Source organism: Camponotus vicinus, unplaced genomic scaffold (assembly GCF_025532165.1).
Source record: "Camponotus vicinus isolate PSW18456_S1 unplaced genomic scaffold, iyCamVici1.0 SCAF_12, whole genome shotgun sequence".
NCBI lineage: Eukaryota > Metazoa > Arthropoda > Insecta > Hymenoptera > Formicidae > Camponotus > Camponotus vicinus.
Genome location: NW_028141948.1, coordinates 1928440 through 1947105, shown reverse-complemented (window position 1 = coordinate 1947105; position 18666 = coordinate 1928440). Strand labels below are relative to the sequence as shown.

Genomic DNA, 18666 nt, shown 5'->3' with positions numbered 1-18666 from the left:
ATATTATGTTCTTCAAGTGTATTGACACATTTGTGTACATTAAGTTTTAGTGTATAAAATTCTTTTACAGATGAGATCCTTTTACAGATTTAATCTTAAAATATATGTGTTACATTATTTCTTTTTAGAGATTTCAAACATTCTTCAATTTTCTCGGTTTAATAATTATAAGTATATTTTGGAAAAAAATAACTGAGAAAACAAATAAAATAATCTTTTCAACTTCAATAAATCCATCTCTGAAAAAATAAATTTTGCGATAAATTTGCAATTAATTTTCCAGCTGACGAAATAGAGATATTACGTGATTCTCGATATTCCGAGACTCTCGAGATACAGGTGTAATCCTAATGCGAGATACTCTAATAACGTCGAGTTTAACAAGTTCAACTAGTCCCTTTGGAAGGCGGCTATTTTTCGCCATGGGGCACTGGACGTCGCGATGGCGGGGGCGCAAAGTTAACTTTCCTCCCCACGAAGCCGCATCGTGCTCGTCGAGCGTAACGAACGTGCAACGTAGCGTCGTGAACACGAAAATTAGCTGGTAGTTAGGCGATCGTAAAACTTGCCGGGCCGGTGGATGCCCGCGCGTTTCCGGAAACCGCCGCGTACTTTTCGGCCGAGTGATAGACACGCGAGTGCGGCAACCGCAGTCATGACCCGGGCGTGCCCGATGAGCGGGAGGACGCAAAAGTACCGGGGCGTTCGTCCTCGTGAGTGCACTTTACTTCCCCCGGAACGATATCCAGTCCGTTCCTCGTTCTAACCCGGCCGCCCTCTTCTTTGCTCCTCGACGTCCTTATCTGCTCCCGCTGTAACTCGGAAAGTTTTCCTCGGTCGCGAGTTTCATACCGCGCCGCGCAACCAAATTCTGTGTACTTTACTTTGAGAGGAGGAGGGGGCGACTTTCTATCCTCGGGTAAACTCGAATCAGTTGTGCTTGTTCGCGGGGTAACTTTGGGCGCAACGATTACGCGTACAATGAAAGACAGACCTTATCGTCGAAAAATGTCACTGCGGATCTAAAATTCGCTAAAAAATATAGGATTGAGATATACGCGATGCGATCCACGAATAAATGAGCATAATGTGAAGTTAATCGAGTTGAAAACTGACGGGCGATCCGAAAATCTCGAGCTGTTGTTTTTGAGCGAGGCGTGATAAAAGCTCCGGAAATGTCGACTGGCGGCGAATCGTTAGCTTCCGGGCACGGCTTGACAACGAATTACAGTAGCGGCCCGGCAATAACTATCCCGGTAGCTTTTTCATCCGTCTCGCGCGCCGTCCGCTCAAGTACGGTATCTTCACCGGGTCCGGAATACGTTTACGTCAACGGTAGTCGTTCCCGGCGTTCCTGCGGAAGCGACGAGATCCTGTGGAAGCCGCCCGGCCACAATGGATTCTCGCGAGTGGATTTCCAGCCGGCGCACAATAGACCCCGTAGCCTCGGCTTCGAAATCGTTTTGCACTCTTGCCGCGATTTGGCTCCTACGCCAACTTATTCCTTCCGGTCGGAGAATGATGCATCGGAAACGGGGACGTTCGCGAATTTCTCTTCCGCCTTGCAAATGACTCTTCCAAGCTCTGCGTGTTTGTATACGCATTGTACATGTTTAATTTATTATAGCGATTCAAGAGCGAATTATTCAATTGATTGATGTGTCCATTAATTTTAATCTTGTCAATTCAAATTTTAGAGAGACCGATATTAATGTTTTTTAACACAATAGAAATCTTCAAAATTTATACATGTTGAAACAATACAATACAAGATCATTTCTGAGGGATAAATTGATAAATAATTTTCACTTTTGCAATTAATTGGAGCACAATTATTAATCTAATGTACATATTTTCGCACGTTATAAAAAGACTATTATATAAAAAGATATTACATATATTTTATTGAAAGTTAAATTCTGCGAAATCGTCGAAGCTGAAATCAAACAAATACGAGCCATTGTTTCTCGATCTGACAAGCGATGAAAGCTAATGGGATCGTTTCTTCGGACGTTATCCGAGCACGTATCGAAAGCCGATTTTATTCACCGAACAGAATTGATCGCTATTTGTTACATTCGCAGTGAGATGAAATCTCTCGCGGCGCGTTTAAAAACAGCTGCCTAATCTAATCTAAGTGCGGGCTCGTGTGCGAGCTGACAAGTAAACTAAATAAAGCCGGGCCGACTCGTAATTGAAAAATATTGGCGCCTCGCGTTAACCCGCTCCGCGAATACGGAAATCAAGCGGCGAAACCAAGCCGGAACCCGGCACATATTTTTTCATTATCCCTTGCACGCGTTCCTACCTACATGGCCGACACCTCGCTGGAATCGCATTACGATGTGTTTGCTCCGGACGCGCTTTTCCAGACGACGAGAAAGAGTAAAGGACGAGCGTATCGATCGCGGTAATCGTGTAACAAATCTGATAATACGAACATCCGTTTTTTTTCCCGTTCATCGCGAGAAAAAATACAGACGCGATTTCAACAGATTTTTAACAAAATGAAGGATTTTCAAGAGTTGTATAATAATAATCGTGTTTAATCGAACAACAGATGAAGTCGCAGAAAATTAATTCTGTCATGAAATTTCGTGTAAAATATGAGAATCGTATTTATATATATTTCGAAATATAATATCAAATTACGTACAATTCGTGCAGCGTATCGATTTATGTTTTCCAATAAACGACATGACAATAAGCTGTCAGCTTCAACAGCGCGAGCTTCCTCTGAGAAACTGCTGGCAGGTAGCAAACTGCTCATAAGTCCTCGTTAAACTCTCGCTAGATATCGTTTCTTTCCATCCTCTTTTCTTTCTTTTATCTAACTAACAGAACGCCAATTTTCACTCGTCTTTTCGACGTTTCGAAAGGAGGTATACCCTAGACAAGAAAACTTTTCGGCTAATGAGAAACGGACCGCTATTGCTGCCCGCAGGAAATTAACCGGTGAAAACTCGAATTTTCATCGTAAATTCATTTCGGAGATTAAAGAGATTAAGACTTAATTGCAGCCAGATGAAAGATGGTATAAAATACTCGTATGTCATAATTTACACGTTATCATCGTAATGAATTAAGCAATCCCGGATACTCGTCACATTAATACCGATGACTAATATTTAATAGAATTATCTTGTAAAGTTAATATTAACAGGTTAATATTAATACTAGGTAATTATTTAAAAATTTTGTGTAACATGTACAAATATAAATTAATCATAATTTTAACAAGTAAATAAATTAACAGTAATTTTAACATTACAGAAAATATATAATTACTTTTTAAATGCATTCATTTATTTAATGAATTTAATTATCGAATTTTTAAAGATTAAAGTATATTTATATAAATAAATATTTTTCTCTATCGGAAGTAATTACCGTTGTACAAAAAGACCGGAAATATCTAGATATAACAATTTATGGAAAATTAAATCCTCAAAACACAAAGATTCTCACTGTTTGGTAACGTGATAATTAAGCAAAGTCCTCACAAGCGAATTTCACAGTCGCTGAAGAAGCAGCTTATTAAACCGAACGTTTCGCCATTTGCATATTTAAATTTCTATTTCCGCGGAGCTCTGCCCGCGGGGCAGAGCTACCAGGTTGGGTGGAAAAACCGCAGAAAGCGACCTTTTATCTCATTTCATACTTCTTATCGTCACGGAAAATAGCATTGATCTTTTCGTTCTTCGCGTCACAACGTCATCTGAAGCATCTCCGTTTATCTTCGAATCTGAGAATCAATCTTTGACTTGTTGAATGATGTTATCCGGGAATTTCTTCCATTTAATATCGAGATTTATTTCTCATCAAAATATATTTGTCAAAGTATAATATTCTATCAGACAGTTCTATTAACGCGCAATCAAATTATGAAAGAATTTACATCGATTTTACAAATAAATATATAGCTATTTTTCCATCTCTAATATCAAAGATCAGCGAAACAAAGGTTTATACATCGTCAAATGGTTTATTGATTTTTTTTCTATGTACTCTCTCGATAATTCTAATTTTTCATAGAATTGGAATATTTTTTTGTACGATAGTTTTATTATATATCGGTTGTAAAATTAATTAAACCATTCGTTATGCGAGGTGGTCCTCTGTTATTCGGTGAGCTGTTGAAGGTCGTTTAATTGAATATTCAAAAAAATTCACATGTATCGTGGTGGAAGACCACTATATGTAACGACCATTTTAAATGATTGGTCCACCGCGGCAATTGCAGCCGCCCTTGGGTATTTAAATTATTAATTAATAATCACCAATGCATTGTACCTTTGTTAACTACGCGATCGTAATCGCTAATTATTTCGACTCCGTGATCGCTAATTCAATAAAATCCAGAATTAACCGTTTAAGCTGTCGGAAATATATTTTTTCAATCACGGAAATATATTTTTTTTTCAAGCACAGTAAAACGTACGTCCAAATGATAAAAGCAATGTCTACATTTCGTTTTGTAAAAGAGCCCGTGGCAATTATTCGTGTCACGCGTTCACTGAAAAGGAAATATTTGACAAGAAAATTGCACAAGCGCATAGGTGCGTTAAAATTAGAGACACGTGTATTTTGCTTGCGCATAAACGAGTATATACTACGAATACGAAATTAAATGATTATTCTTTGTTGCCAGTTAATTGGGTAAACGTTTATTTCATCGCCTTTTCTTCATGATCAATTCATCGGCTGTATAAAACAATACGTATATTGATTCAGGCGGGGTTGCATTTTATTCCTGTACTTTAATAAAGCGATAATAAGCTACATAATAATAAATAATATACAACACATATTTATATACGATTATATATAATTATACGATATATAATTATACGATACTTTGATACATTTGCATGATGATTTAATAGCGGAATTATGATTTCGAGCGCTTTCATCGCAATTCCAGAATGTCCCGTAATCGCCTCGTATGATATCAACGTGGTCGCCGATTCTCCCCGAACAATCCTCGTGGCTCTAAATCAGGGACACCTGTTTGTAAGCGCATCATAGCGCACCTGCGTCGGTGTGGTGGCACCTTTATCCAAGCCGTTAGTTACGGACGCAACTCGCGGTGTGTCAGTAACAACAGGCACCCACGAAGTTTGCCCACCTGTCCTGATAATGTCGGTTAATATCATGTAAATTGTAATTAATATTCATGGGGTTAATTCGCTGCCGCGGTCGGCCCGACGCCGATGCCGCTGGGACGAAGTTTTAGCGAAAATTTACGGTCGCCACGTAACATATTTCGGACGTACCGCAGACCCTACAGTTACAGCCCTACTCGAGTAAATCACGTCGATCTACGATGGATCGCGGTAGAATTATCGATCAATTGCTTTTGATTCGCACAATTAGAAATTCGCGCTAAACTATTTTAAAACAACGAAGATATATCAAAAATATTCGTCACATATACAAATAAGATTATCTAATATTTTATAATTTTAATAGCGGCCCAGATATATAATAATAAATGTATCATTTTCGTGTCGTAATATGATATTAAATTTAAACGATATTTATTTAATTTCTCTCGTGAATATATTATATTTCTGCTCCCGGGAAAAGAGAATATCGAACACGCGAGATAAAAAAAAAGACGGCACATTTGATGAAATATAAATGAAATGTTCTAAATGGAAGTATATTTTAGAAGTCTCGTGCAGCATAAAGACGACGACAAGGTAGAGCAATATATTAATTTCCGAGAACGCGTTTTCCGATGATTAAATTTCTGAACTACGGTCGCCCGCGCTCTTTTCATCGTGCACTATTATGGTCAACTCGCGCAACAAATTAGGCACAGCGCAATTAATTAAACAACGCGTAACACGTAGCCGTAGTAAACGTGGCGCAAGCGGGTGGACGTTCTCCGTGAAATTGTATTTGCGACGTAGACGGAAAATAATTTGCAACGTTAACAAGAATTCGGAATAGCGAGTCATTAGCATAGTTTGAGCGTACATATAACATATACGTATACATATATATATATATATATATATATATATATATATATACATATAAATGTATATATATATATATATATATGTATGCATTAGCGAGGTTTGTACTTCTTCGTTCGAGGAAAATGTTTACATATAATAGCAGCGCGTTTAACTTGGCGCCGTAATTAAAATAATGGCCCAATGCAAATTGCATGAGGCATTGCGTTATAATATTGCTTCAGAAACGCTCCTCGCGCGTAACATCGTTGCATATTTTATTCAGGAGCATCCCTTCATACAGTTGCCTCGGATGAAACGTTTCCCACAAAAGCCGATTTTAATATCCTTCATGATTGTATGCGTTGCGCTTGAATAGATTCCACTTTGCTATGACGAAATGCAAGAATAAAGAGAAACGTAATTTCCGATCGTACATGTGATATCGACATCTAACAGAAATCCTATTAAGAGTTATATCCAGTATCGCAACCATATAAGTCAATGATATATATAATTGATTTTTTTATTTTTAGAATTACGTGTGCGATAAATTAATAAATATATTAATTATTATTAAATATGCAAGCAAAAATATATAATATGTAATTTATATATGAAATATATAAATTATATTTTATTCAAAAGTAGAACGAGACAAACCATGATTTTCTATAAAGAAAGAAATAAAGATATGACAAGTTCTCGGAAGAGAATTCGAATATAAGATATCATCTTCTGAAGAACATTTAATTATTTTATATATAAGTTAATAAGTTACAAATGCAGAAAAAAATCTTTCTACTAAACAATTTGATTTTATGATATTGCAAACATGTAAATACATTCTATTTGTAGCCGGATTTTCCGCCAGCATTTCCATGAATTTCTCGCAGAAAAAAAAGTAACAGCTGAAAATCATTCTTAATATATGTGATAATGTATGGCTTTTCGCGATTCATTTCTAAAGTATTTACGTCGGAGCTCTCACGATGTGACATGCTTTTTCACGAGAAGGAAAGAACAGGAGGATCGGATAAAGATAGATAGCTCGATGTCGCGACTTCCAGTTCACGATGTTTTATCAACGACCACGTTATGATGCCGCCATATCTGCAGTAAAAGAAAATGACACGGAACATTTACGACTATTTACGATTTTCCGATGCATTACCGCAGACTATCCGCTTCGATCGGCAAAATGCTGCTGGCTGCTACTCTGCCCTGATACTCCGGGGACCAACGTATCCCTCTCATATCAGATATAACGTATCCACTAAGGATATTCGTTATGTTTAAACGCGCGTTCTTTCTATGTTCACTTTGCATCACTATATTTCTCGTTTTCTCGTATGACAAATGTCATACTGGATGAAGAGGGATCCCGTCTCTCTACGTAATAAACCGCGTGTCTTCAGGGTGTATTCTTTAGTTTGCGGTAAAAATTGCAAAATTCCATCGTTATACTCGATCTTATTATAATAACATGTCGTTACATGAGATATCATTATAATGAAGTTATTATTTTTTTATGGAAAAATAATAATATCTTATAAATAGCAGCAAGCAATTAATTTCAACAAATTATTGCAAGCCAAAATAACGTGAATAGAACTCACCACTGGTCACGTGGATCTGGCAAGGATCTGTGCACGGAGATGAGATCACTGGCATACTGATTAAATGCATTATTGAGCCAGCCATCGTCCACCAGCTTTTTGGTCTGCACGGACATGTTGGTCGGCAGTATCACGGGCCTGCCCATCTCACCAGGTGCAAGGGCGTCTGGATCTCGTGGCACAGCCAATACTCCATCACCTATAGAATCTAGGATCATTAAAGAGATCGCTAATAAGAGAATATTAGTAAATAAATTGATTATAGTGAAACAACGTGAATCGTTCCCATCGAATTCGCTTTCAAATTAGCTGAAATTAAGGTTAAAAAGTGATTTTATATACAAATAATTCTAATTATTATAGTGCTATAATTTATGTGACTTTCATTATTTAGCTAAAATTTTGTAAAATATTTTATTTAAATTTATATTAATTTTTAAGATACACACAATATTCATCATTATTCAAGCAACGTTTGAAAATTAATTTATCTTTTATTTTTTTGATTTAATAAGCAATGTTTTTGTTTCAAAATATCTTTTTTTATTTTTTTCTTGTTTTCACTCAATTTATTCTTTCAGAAAGAACATGGAATTAAGATTAAAATGCTTGATTATTTTTCTGATTAAACAATAATAGGAAAAATTAACATCGCAATCTATCGAATCAATATATTATCCTATTCACGATAAAAATATCTTATTATGTTGTAAAGATTAATAGATTGTATAAATGCGGATTTATGTGACAAAGAAACCTTAGAGAGAACAAAATTCTTAATTGAGATTAGAAGACCGTTACTTAATTAAGAAAGATATTAAAAATATTATACGCGCGTTCGATGAGAAGTAAATGGAGCGATATAGCGAGTCACGCCAAACTTGTTGTTCCGCTCATATTTTCCCCGATTGCATTCTGGTTTAGTCTCAGCTAATCTCGTTTCACCTCTCGCTTTGCCCGAAGCGAGGCAAGCTCGGTGCTTAACGTCAACGTAAGGAGGAACGAGTCAGCGACGTCGGGTAGAAAAAGGGAATCGGAAATTGAATTTTCAGCACATCCGGTCGGGACATACCGTGCCAAGGTATACGCCTTCTAAGAGCTTTCTCGCATAAACTCCGGTTTTATTTGCCGGAGCCATATTGCCGCGGCATAGCGTTCCTAAAGCCGGGGGTAAGTACGCGATATGGTTGGCGCACAATCCGCTCGGTCGCCCTCGCTCGCTTGTCCCGAAAATAATTTTATCCCGGTCGACAAAGTTGGGCCCCGGTGTGTGCGATGCGGCAATAAAGAGAACGACAAATTGCTTTAGTGTCGCGACCCGGCCCGCCGCCAAGTTCGACGGTGAAACTCGCGTCGTGTATCACGGCCGCCACCCCGTTCTAGCTACGCCAAACACGAGCTTTCCTTGGAAAAACGACCCCGCCGCAGTCTCTTTCGTGCAAGATGAAGCGCGTCTCGTTCATTTTCAGCACCGACTCTCTCGCACGGAGGTATTTAAATTCATTAACACGTCGTTCTGCGCGCGCGCGCGCGAGTACGTGAAGCTCCCTGGAAACGCGAGATCATAAGAGGCATCAGCAGCGAGACGTCTAGGTTCATCACTCAAGAGATTCTCGCTCACAGACAAGCGACCTTCCCGGTATATCGCGTTGCGCGCCAGCGTGAAACACCCACAATATCGCCGGGATGATCCATGTACTATGAGAGCCCTATTCGTACTTCGCGTCTGGCAATAAGGCGGGATGAACTATCAAGGGTTCCTTATTGCGCCCGTGGCGGCGTCGGGAGAGAACCAACTTTCATCTTTGAGAATTCTCCGGGCATAGTCGCATTCCCGTTCTATATTCTTCCTACACGCGGTTTGCTTTTATTCCTAGGTCTCCACTTAAACGATCAAAAAGTATCAAAAAGTGCAAAACGATATAAGCGTCTTGAGCTAAAAAGAATTTAAAAAAAACGTGCGTAAAAATTAGTTTTTCTCAAAAGATAAATTAATCTTAAATCGATATATCTTTATATTTTAAATGCTTCTTAAATTGTTTTCATAAATAAAGTTGTCAACAAGTACAGTGTCTTATATAAAAATCTATTAAATACTTGGATAAAATTTATATAAATCTGTAACAAAACAATTTGAAAATAATATTTCTCTCCGAAGATATTTTAAAGTTATTAAAATAAATAAAACTTTTCCATTTGAAATCCCTCATTAATATTGCGATAAATTATCGAATTGGTTAATATCAGAAATAGATAAATCTGTAATGATTGATGCTTAAAAAACCATCTCGAAATGTCGAACACGTTGAGCCACAGGTGGCTCGCGAACTAACTTAACATTCTCGATATGATTCATGCACAGACCATACATTCCACAAGGAACATCTATCAGCTTATTAAGACCTAACTCGCACCTAATCCGCGTGGGGTGTCAGCCTATTAAGCCGTTTCCTAACAGACTTGATTCATGTAGCCATTTACAGTATACCTATATTACATTGACAAAAGATCTTCCTGAAATAAAGAATTATTAATATCATATACAATCTTTATGAAAATTTTTGAAAAAAAGAAATAGAAAGATTTTCAAAATAATTTTCATGCAGAAATATTGTTTCAGAGAATCAAATATTCTATATGTCTCTCTAGAAAAAGAAATAAAAACGACGCATCTTCCACGTCAAATTTAAACAGATCAAAATAATAATTTTCACGCGAAAATAATGTTTCACAAAAATAAAATTAAATATGCTATATACGAGTATGTCTCTCGCGTTGAAAGATATTATTACTTTAATTTATTACGAATGTCTACTCAAATCTTGTAAAAATATTCCCTGAAAATTTCCTAATTTTCAAGATATTTTTGTGTAAAATTTAAGGGAAAAAAACTGATAAAAATTTCTTAATATATCTTTCTTTTTTATTACATACGTTTCTTAATGTTTTTTATTTTTATAGAGAAAAACACATAGAGTTAAATTTCAAGAAATTTAAAAATGTACTGAAAGAAAACTGAATAGTTTTCGTAAAATAAATATTTTTTTACTTTTATTACATTTCCATTTTTTCATTAAAAATTGCAATAAAAAATATGTAATGTTATTATTAATATTGTGTTAAGATATTGAATTAAATAGAGGTATATTATCTATAATATATTTTAAATATACGATTCGCGATTGGAGTGTCAACCTATTAAGCCGTTTCCTAACAGGATTTTGATTCATGTGACATTTACATTATACCTATATTACATTGACAAAAGATGAAATGAAGCTATTGATACATATATTAATATATATATGTATATTTTAAATACACGATTCACACAACGTCAGCGGATTGCCAACTGTTTCCAATAAGAGCAAAATTACCAAAGGGAGAAATTTTAATAAAATTCCACGAGAATTCTCCGATTTTCAGATACAAGAGGGAAATCCTTATATTAATATTCTAGGTTCTCCATATTTTTTTCGGGAATATATATTTTTTATTCTCGCAGAATCGAGAAAAATTAACCTTCCGATAAATTGAACAAACGAAAAGGAAAAAAAAAGAAAAAGTAGAGAAAAACACTGGTGCTTAAATTACCTTGCTCCGGTCCGGCCTGATCCTTGATCTTCGCCCTGTTACTGAGTACGTTGCCGGACGTCTCTTTTCTAAAGGCCGCCGCGGGCGGCACAAAGCCGTTCGCCGCTTGCTGCGGCGGCATCGCGACGCCCGACGGTGCCAACCCCTGAACGGCGGCCGCCCGATCCTCGGTGTAGAGCAGGAAACAGACGGTCACCCACACGGCGGTCGCCAACACCGCCACCTTCAGCCACAACGACCTTCTCCTGGGAAAGCCCATCTCCTATCGCCGCTGCTCCTCGATCCTCCCTTTGTGCGTCCGCTGCGATTATCGACACCTTCGTCCTGCGCCCTGCGATTATCGTGCTTCTCGTGCGGCCTCGAAATGCCGTGTTACCTCAGCAACATCCTCTCGTCCCCTCCACAATCTTCTTCCACCGACCGACTCGCCGAATGACGTCGAAAGGTCCAGATCAGTTTCTCCTTTCTACGCGATCGAGGACGCTAATTAAACGTTTGAGTGGAGAGAGGAGATCGATGCGGGAAACGGCGCTTCCCTTTCACGAGTAATCGCGCTAGAAATCTTCGCGAATACGTCCTCTTCTCCTCGACGAACAATATTTTATACTATAAGTTCGGATAAATTCTCACTGACGTGTAATATCTCCTGTAACCATCTGTGAGCGTATATGCGTCACATCGTCCGTTTCGATAAAATTATTATCTAAAGTTGATGCTTCGATATCGTAACGATGTATTTCACGTGAGAGATGTGATAAAATATATCGATAAATTATACTCATTTAATTTTGTAGTAGTTTGAGATATATAACGTTGCAGGCATTTGCCGACTTTTATAATTTGATACGTTTTCTGATTCGATATGTGTCACATTTATTTTCGTCGTTTGCTCCAACACAGAACGTCGTAAAATTTGTATATTAATACGAATTATAGCATTCGCAGACTGGATATGATTACAGTCTTCTCAATAATAATCCATATATGTATCGTTGCGATATGTATATTTCCAGGTTGAATGTTTTCATCACCACATTTTATATCTGTAAATCATAAAATGGATGATCGATATTGGTAAGAGAAATATATAGTCGAAAACAATATATAATACGTATAAAAGAAGACTACAATTAAATTAAATAAAATTAAATTAAATAAAATTGAAAATATCCGAATCTATAACAAGAAAGCTCCATTTATTTATCTAAATTTATTTATTTAAAATTATCTCTTAGAAATATTTAATCAAATTTATTTAATCATTTAATAAATTCAAAATATTTTAGGATAATAAACATATACATTACATGCACTCTCTGTTACGTTACGTATTAATATTTAATCCCTTTGCAACTATTTACGGTAATAATTTTCATAATAAGTTTAACTAACTTATAAATAAGTATTTTAGTTAAATATCTAAGTAATATTAGAATCGTTATAAAAATTATTAATTGAATAGCGATTTTCGATATTGGAATTAATATCATGAACGGAATACAAATTTTGCTTTCACAATTATTGACTTTTTAAATTTTCAGAATAATAAACATTCACAATTGACACGATAACAAGTATCTGCAATATATTTAGTATCATCGAAGAGCGCTTTCGCTTTCTTATTCCAGCGTCTCCAATAAAATAAAGATTATCCGATATTAATTATCGATTATAATTATTGATGCGATATTAAATAAATAAATGTAGAAATATTTTTGTTTACAACAAGTGGAAATAAAAATGTGGCAGATCTCGTGTTTTTTTTTAATAGCAAGTATAATTTACATCTTTGAAATACGTCTTACAATTTACTTATCTCGCCAGGTGTTATACGATAAGAGATAATCTGAAAATACGATCGACTTGAGAATTTCTCAATTAAGAGAATGATCGTAAAGTTGCGCGCTCGTTAAACGATCTATAATCCAGAGTTCAACGTGTGTATATAAAATATGTTCTTGCGAGTAACCCGGCACCAAGTAATTGGAAAATACGCGCGTCTCGGGGCTTTATTAACTTTGTATTAAATTAGGAAATTAGGAACTTTTGGCCACACGATATACACGACAGCATATTTGATAACGACATTAAGACGGACGCATATAGAAGTAACGATCGACGATATTGATACGTCTTAGATATCCGAAAGATTCTATCAGACGCTATCAGACAGACGGTACTTCGTCGTGGAAATAAATATCGCAAAGAGAAATGAATTGTCGCGAATAAATTAAATCGAATCGCGATAAGATCGATGGACGATTATCCGCCATTTTCACCGGGCCTATTACGAAACGAGATGATTATACTTCCGACATGGCGAGTGCGATTGGACATAGATAAGTAGACGTGCGACCATTGCATTATGCGCAATGCATCGCCCCATGGAAAAGTTGGCCGTCGTCGCGTGCACGCAATCTCGCAGATTGTGCAAAGTTGCTCGTATCTGCTCGTATCGGGAAATCGAGGGTTGCATTCGAAAGGACCGGAGACTGCTGGCATAACGATGAAAAGGCCCCTCGAAAGATTCGAGACGGGAGAGACGCGAGAAAAGCACCCCCGCGAAGGAGAGGAGCAAGTAAAGCACCCTCGCTCGCGCTCTTTTCAGCCGCCCCCGAGACATTTCACTATTCATAGGCGGAGAAAGACGCGTGGTACATGCACGTTTTACCGTTTCGCGTTTCAACCGTAACCGTATCGCGAGGACGTTTTATCGGATCGAACGGCGATGCATCGAGACGGATGTTATGAATATCCTGATATTCACAAAATTGCATCTGTATCATTGTTTTACGCATCGCTCGCGACGAAAGAAAAAAACGTAAGTTTGATATAATATAATCACACACGTAATCAATAAATATATAAAAAATTCTTTTTTAAATTATGATGGAATTTTTCGTATCGACAGAATAAAATTGTGCGCTTCGAGTAAGATTGAGGAGCGAAAACACATCCCGAAGGTTGTAGTAATTTAACTTTTCGTAAGCAAAGATCAGAATTGAGAGATCTGCGAGGAACAATCTCGCTGAGAAACCTTCGACGGTACAATATAAGAGAACTCTGCGGATTATACTATCTTTCTGAGAGAGGCCTTCCATTTCCAACGAGTTGAGAGAACGTTGTCTCGAGTAGACACGTGTACGAAAGCATTGTGCGCGCTGGAGAAACGTTAGTGCGAAAGTAGTCTGGCTCTCTGGCTTTGCTAGAACCGTACGTGGCGAAGTGGCATGGTCGCTTTTTAGTGGTCGTTACTATCGGGGACACTTTTCCGTAAAAGAGTTTACTGCTCTCCTCGTCTCTAAAATACCGGTCGATGTATCGTTCTGAAAAACCTCCTTTTTCCTCTCCTTTATGATCCTTTACGATCCGGCAGTAAATATACTGTAAGTAGCATAAGTGTGGCATCTCCCGTCGCGGCAGTAGAAAAAGGTAAGAGTTGGAGATGCGATATATTTTCTCGTGGAATGAACCGTATCCCAGGATCTCAAAAAAGTCTTTCGGCGAACGCCGAAAGTAAGAGATTGTTGGATTAAAGTTAAACGCGTGCGTAAACAAAGAGTAAACTACACAACTACACGACAAAAAGAAATAATCGCGTTGTAAAAATAATATATAAGGTTTTGCAGAAAGCACAAATTTAATTTACTGTGGAGTTTTGAAAAGAAAAAGCTACGATATTGTAACGAGAAATTAAATGAAGTCTTGAAGCAAAACGTTAAAAGAGGAAAAATAATATTGTACCGTGTGTTGCTCGGCTCGAAATTGAAATATTTCCCAGACTAAAAAATAGGCCTCTTCTTCTCTTTTTCAGATTCGTTCTGTATCGCTTTTATCAAATGTATCGCTTTGTGTACAAATATCGCAAGGCACTATAAAAATATAATATCGTACCAAAATAAAAATGTCTCCTCTTTCGTAAAAGCATTTTTTCGATATAAGAGCTAGATGAGAGATTAGCGAGTGAATTAAATGTGTTTACCTTGTAATTGGGAGTATCTAAACGATGCCAGATGACTAAACGAAGTAGAAGAGAAAGAGTATATTCATCGTTTGTAAGAGCCTGCTTTCGTAAATTTTGCCGCAAGCGCCATCGCCCTTTCGTGTTAAACGAAGTTACACCGAGCTACTGCCCAGGTTAACATCGAGCTCGCGTGTCACTGTTTATTTGGGTTAGGTTCTATTTTCGCTACGGGTCTACCACCGACATGAAACGAGAGCACAATGGCTGGATTCTTTGTCCGTCGTTAAATGAATCGCTTAGAGGATAGAAAGGCGAGAAACGTCGGAGAAATGTTGGAGGCGCAGGAAAGGGGTGCCAATCACGTTCGATAATATCGACAGGATGTACACGACGTAACGAGAATCAAACTGACGAGAGTATAGATAGTTAGGCACAATGATAATCTGCTTTTTCACTCGAGTCACTTTGAGTCCCTCGATTCACCTTCGAGTCTTTCTATCCAAACATAAACTTCTTTTCCCCTCAGTCAAGCGAAATAATATTTCTTTGCCCTTTTCACGCACTTTACGTTATTTTTTCTTCCTTTATTTCGATTCTCTAGCAATTTACTAATAATAATGAATCCGCGTTTTCTCAAAGATAAACATATCGAATAATTTATAAGAGTTGAAGTCCTATACAGAATTGTTTGCCGAATAATATCCCCGACAGTCCATCGCGAAATGCGAATTCGATTAATCAAATATCGGCCGCTAATGGCAGCATAATAGAATTTTGGATCCTCGCTAAAAGCGTTTAAATGCATTCTGAAATTCCCTCTTTCGGCGCGAGTTGAGGTGGATAAAATCGACAATTTTTCAGGCTCCTGAAAATATAAAAAACCGCGTTATTTTCGCGCTGACAAACTTCGGAGCATGCGACATCTTTAAATATTTCTCTATGTGCTCGAGAGAGAAATGGGGAAAGGGAGCCGAGAGACGCAGACACGTGAGACACGGGCACAAGCAAGGATATTCGCGGACAACGGAGAATATGGATAGACAACAGGCATTCTAGTTCGCCATGCGTCGCGGACCAGGAAAATAAGTCAGTCGAAATCCCTCGCGGCGATATCGTGTGAGCTCGGGATATACAAGGGAAAAGAATCACGGGAAGGATTTCAAATCTGCATGAGTCCTCAAACCGATTCGTGTATCCGGAATAAGAGAAATCGGACGAACAATTGGAAGAGAGAGATATATCTCAGGTACAGCTTTTGCGCGTTATTCAGTTATATCTATTTATCTGGTTTATTTACATTTATTTGGAACAAGCTCGAGGAGATGAACAGTCTCATAATAAAGATGTATCATTGCAAATGATAATTACATTAATTATTACGCTATTTTTGACAAGCAAGGAGCATATTTATATTGCTAGTGATAGCAATTATATTAAAATGTTTTAAAAACTTAGCGCAAAAGCGTATTCTGGTATAATTAAATAACCAAACGACAAAAATCCTGTCTCTTCTCTGTTTAACTAATCTATTTACAGCATTAAATTAATCCACATTGTGCACAGAAGTATATCTCGTGAATGGGAACGGCTATTTAAAACATTATCGTGTCTGAAGGAGACACTTTAATTAAATGATAAACTTGATAATTTAACGTTCTAATTTTTCCAAGCATCCATCCAGATTTAAATGTCTAAAATCACGTTGATTTACAAATACAGAATTAACGTTCATGGTTAAAATTTCGTTAAAGCGAAAATTTGAAATTCCGTTCCGCGCCGCTTAGCGATGGAAATTTGCATGAACGTTACCGCCGTTATACGTCCTTAAGATGCATCACTTCATATATTATGCAAAACTCAGTGTAGGATCTGCTTGCACGTCTCGCCGCACGGCGAAAGGAACATATTCGACGGCGAAGAAATTTTCCGAGCTCGACGGCGCACGAAATTGCGTCGCCGGAAACGACCACGTGTCGCGATCTGATAATCAGGAAAATAATTGCGCCGTATCACGGATCACCTTTGCGCGGCGAGCTCTCAATCATTAAAAGAAAGAACAATATTCTTTCATTACTTGCGAAAAAAAGTACATTGTTATAAAAATACATTTGCAAAACAATATAATAAAACTCGTAGAATGTTCCACATATTTACGTGTTTTTTGAATTTAATAAATAATTGGAAAAATTACTGAAGAACACTAGACGAAAAAAATAACAAATATCAGATGGTACGTACAAATGTAATATTGTTTTTGTAGCCATCAATCTTTTATCAATAGTTGAAGAAAACGCTATGAATGGCAAGTCATGTGTTTTAGAGAATTTTATTTTAATAATTAACACAGAGATTATAGTGAAAAAATATAGTATTATTATATAAATTTTTATTTTTTCTAATGGTAGCATAAAAATTTCAAAAATATTTTCAGGTAAAACGTTACAGATCCACAAATTATTAACTACTGATAAAGAGTTAAATGCACTTCTCTCGAATGTACATGTATGTATCTCACCGTAAAAAGCAAGTTTTTTTCATTCAATCGCGTTGTGACATACATACACCATAAGATGATGGCGTAAAAGTACCGGTGAATAGACCTGATAACGCATGAATTGCATAACGCGTGAGAGCGCGCGTCACACGTGTCATATGTAGTATTATAGGACTATGCGATCTGGTACCAAAGCACGGTAATCTTAAGGAAATGTGGACATTAACCCCTTCCTGCTTTTCTTGCTGTACCACTATCTCGACAATGGAGAATGTTGGAGCAATAAAGAGTTAACACGGTAACCGCTAATGGAGTAATGGACGTTTCGGGCTTGCAGATTGGACTTCCGCCAAACGAGCACATTCTTTGGGGAGAAAAGGGGAGGGAGAGGAGGGAATATCGTCCGATACCATCCTCCTAGTACTAGTTTGCTCCATCTTTCGTGCCGATTTGCGGCTGCCTTTTCCTTTCTCGACTCGTCGCGTTACAAGTGGAAATCTCGGCGATCTCATAAAGTAGTACGTCATTAAAATAATATCCTCAATAAAGAAAATAGACACGGAATCTTTCCGCGCGCAACTAAATGCCGTATAATCTGTACGCTTTTGACGGATGCTGATTTGCAAGAGGATATATGATTTTAAAATTATGATTCGATAAAGAGCGAACACATGTGCGTGACTATGATTGATTCGCTTTTAAACCGGCAAATTAATATTAAACTGTGAAATTCTAACTACGATACACAAAGAACTCGGTACGATTTATAATAGTAGCCGTAGTATTTCTAAACTATTTTTCAGTTGTTTTTCTTCATTTCTAACTGGACTTGAAAAGGAAGAAAAACATCAGTTGAATTAAGGTCGAAAATTAATCGACGTTGATAAACCGACTATTAATAATTTAACGATCAAACAATTCATGGGGAAATATTAACGTATGAAAAATTTGCGCAGCAAGCTAATCGAGCTTTGCTAATTGTTATTTCATTTAAACGAAGCCGAATAACTTTCCATCATGCTGCTACCC

At 37.2% G+C, this 18666-nt stretch overlaps 1 protein-coding gene and 1 long non-coding RNA gene across 8 annotated transcripts in view; both read right to left on the bottom strand.

The window, feature by feature from the left end:
• Pgant9 (polypeptide N-acetylgalactosaminyltransferase 9) overlaps positions 1 to 18666 on the bottom strand; it is a 189519-nt gene that overhangs the window by 53272 nt on the left and 117581 nt on the right. For 6 of the 7 annotated variants that reach the window (XM_083084589.1, XM_083084594.1, XM_083084591.1 and 3 more), the window contains 2 exons: positions 11180 to 12222; positions 7586 to 7793 (listed from right to left, as the gene is read on the bottom strand). In XM_083084589.1, the coding sequence (XP_082940715.1) occupies positions 7586 to 7793; positions 11180 to 11438 (467 nt within the window). In that variant the 5' untranslated portion in view covers positions 11439 to 12222. The remainder of the gene's footprint in view (positions 1 to 7585; positions 7794 to 11179; positions 12223 to 18666) is intronic. The other variant, XM_083084595.1, reaches the window with a different exon arrangement.
• On the bottom strand, positions 6065 to 7357 carry LOC145963018 (uncharacterized). The gene is made up of 2 exons (XR_014436055.1): positions 7141 to 7357; positions 6065 to 7079 (listed from the first exon to the last, which is right to left on the bottom strand). It is a non-coding gene; the product is annotated as an uncharacterized LOC145963018 (long non-coding RNA).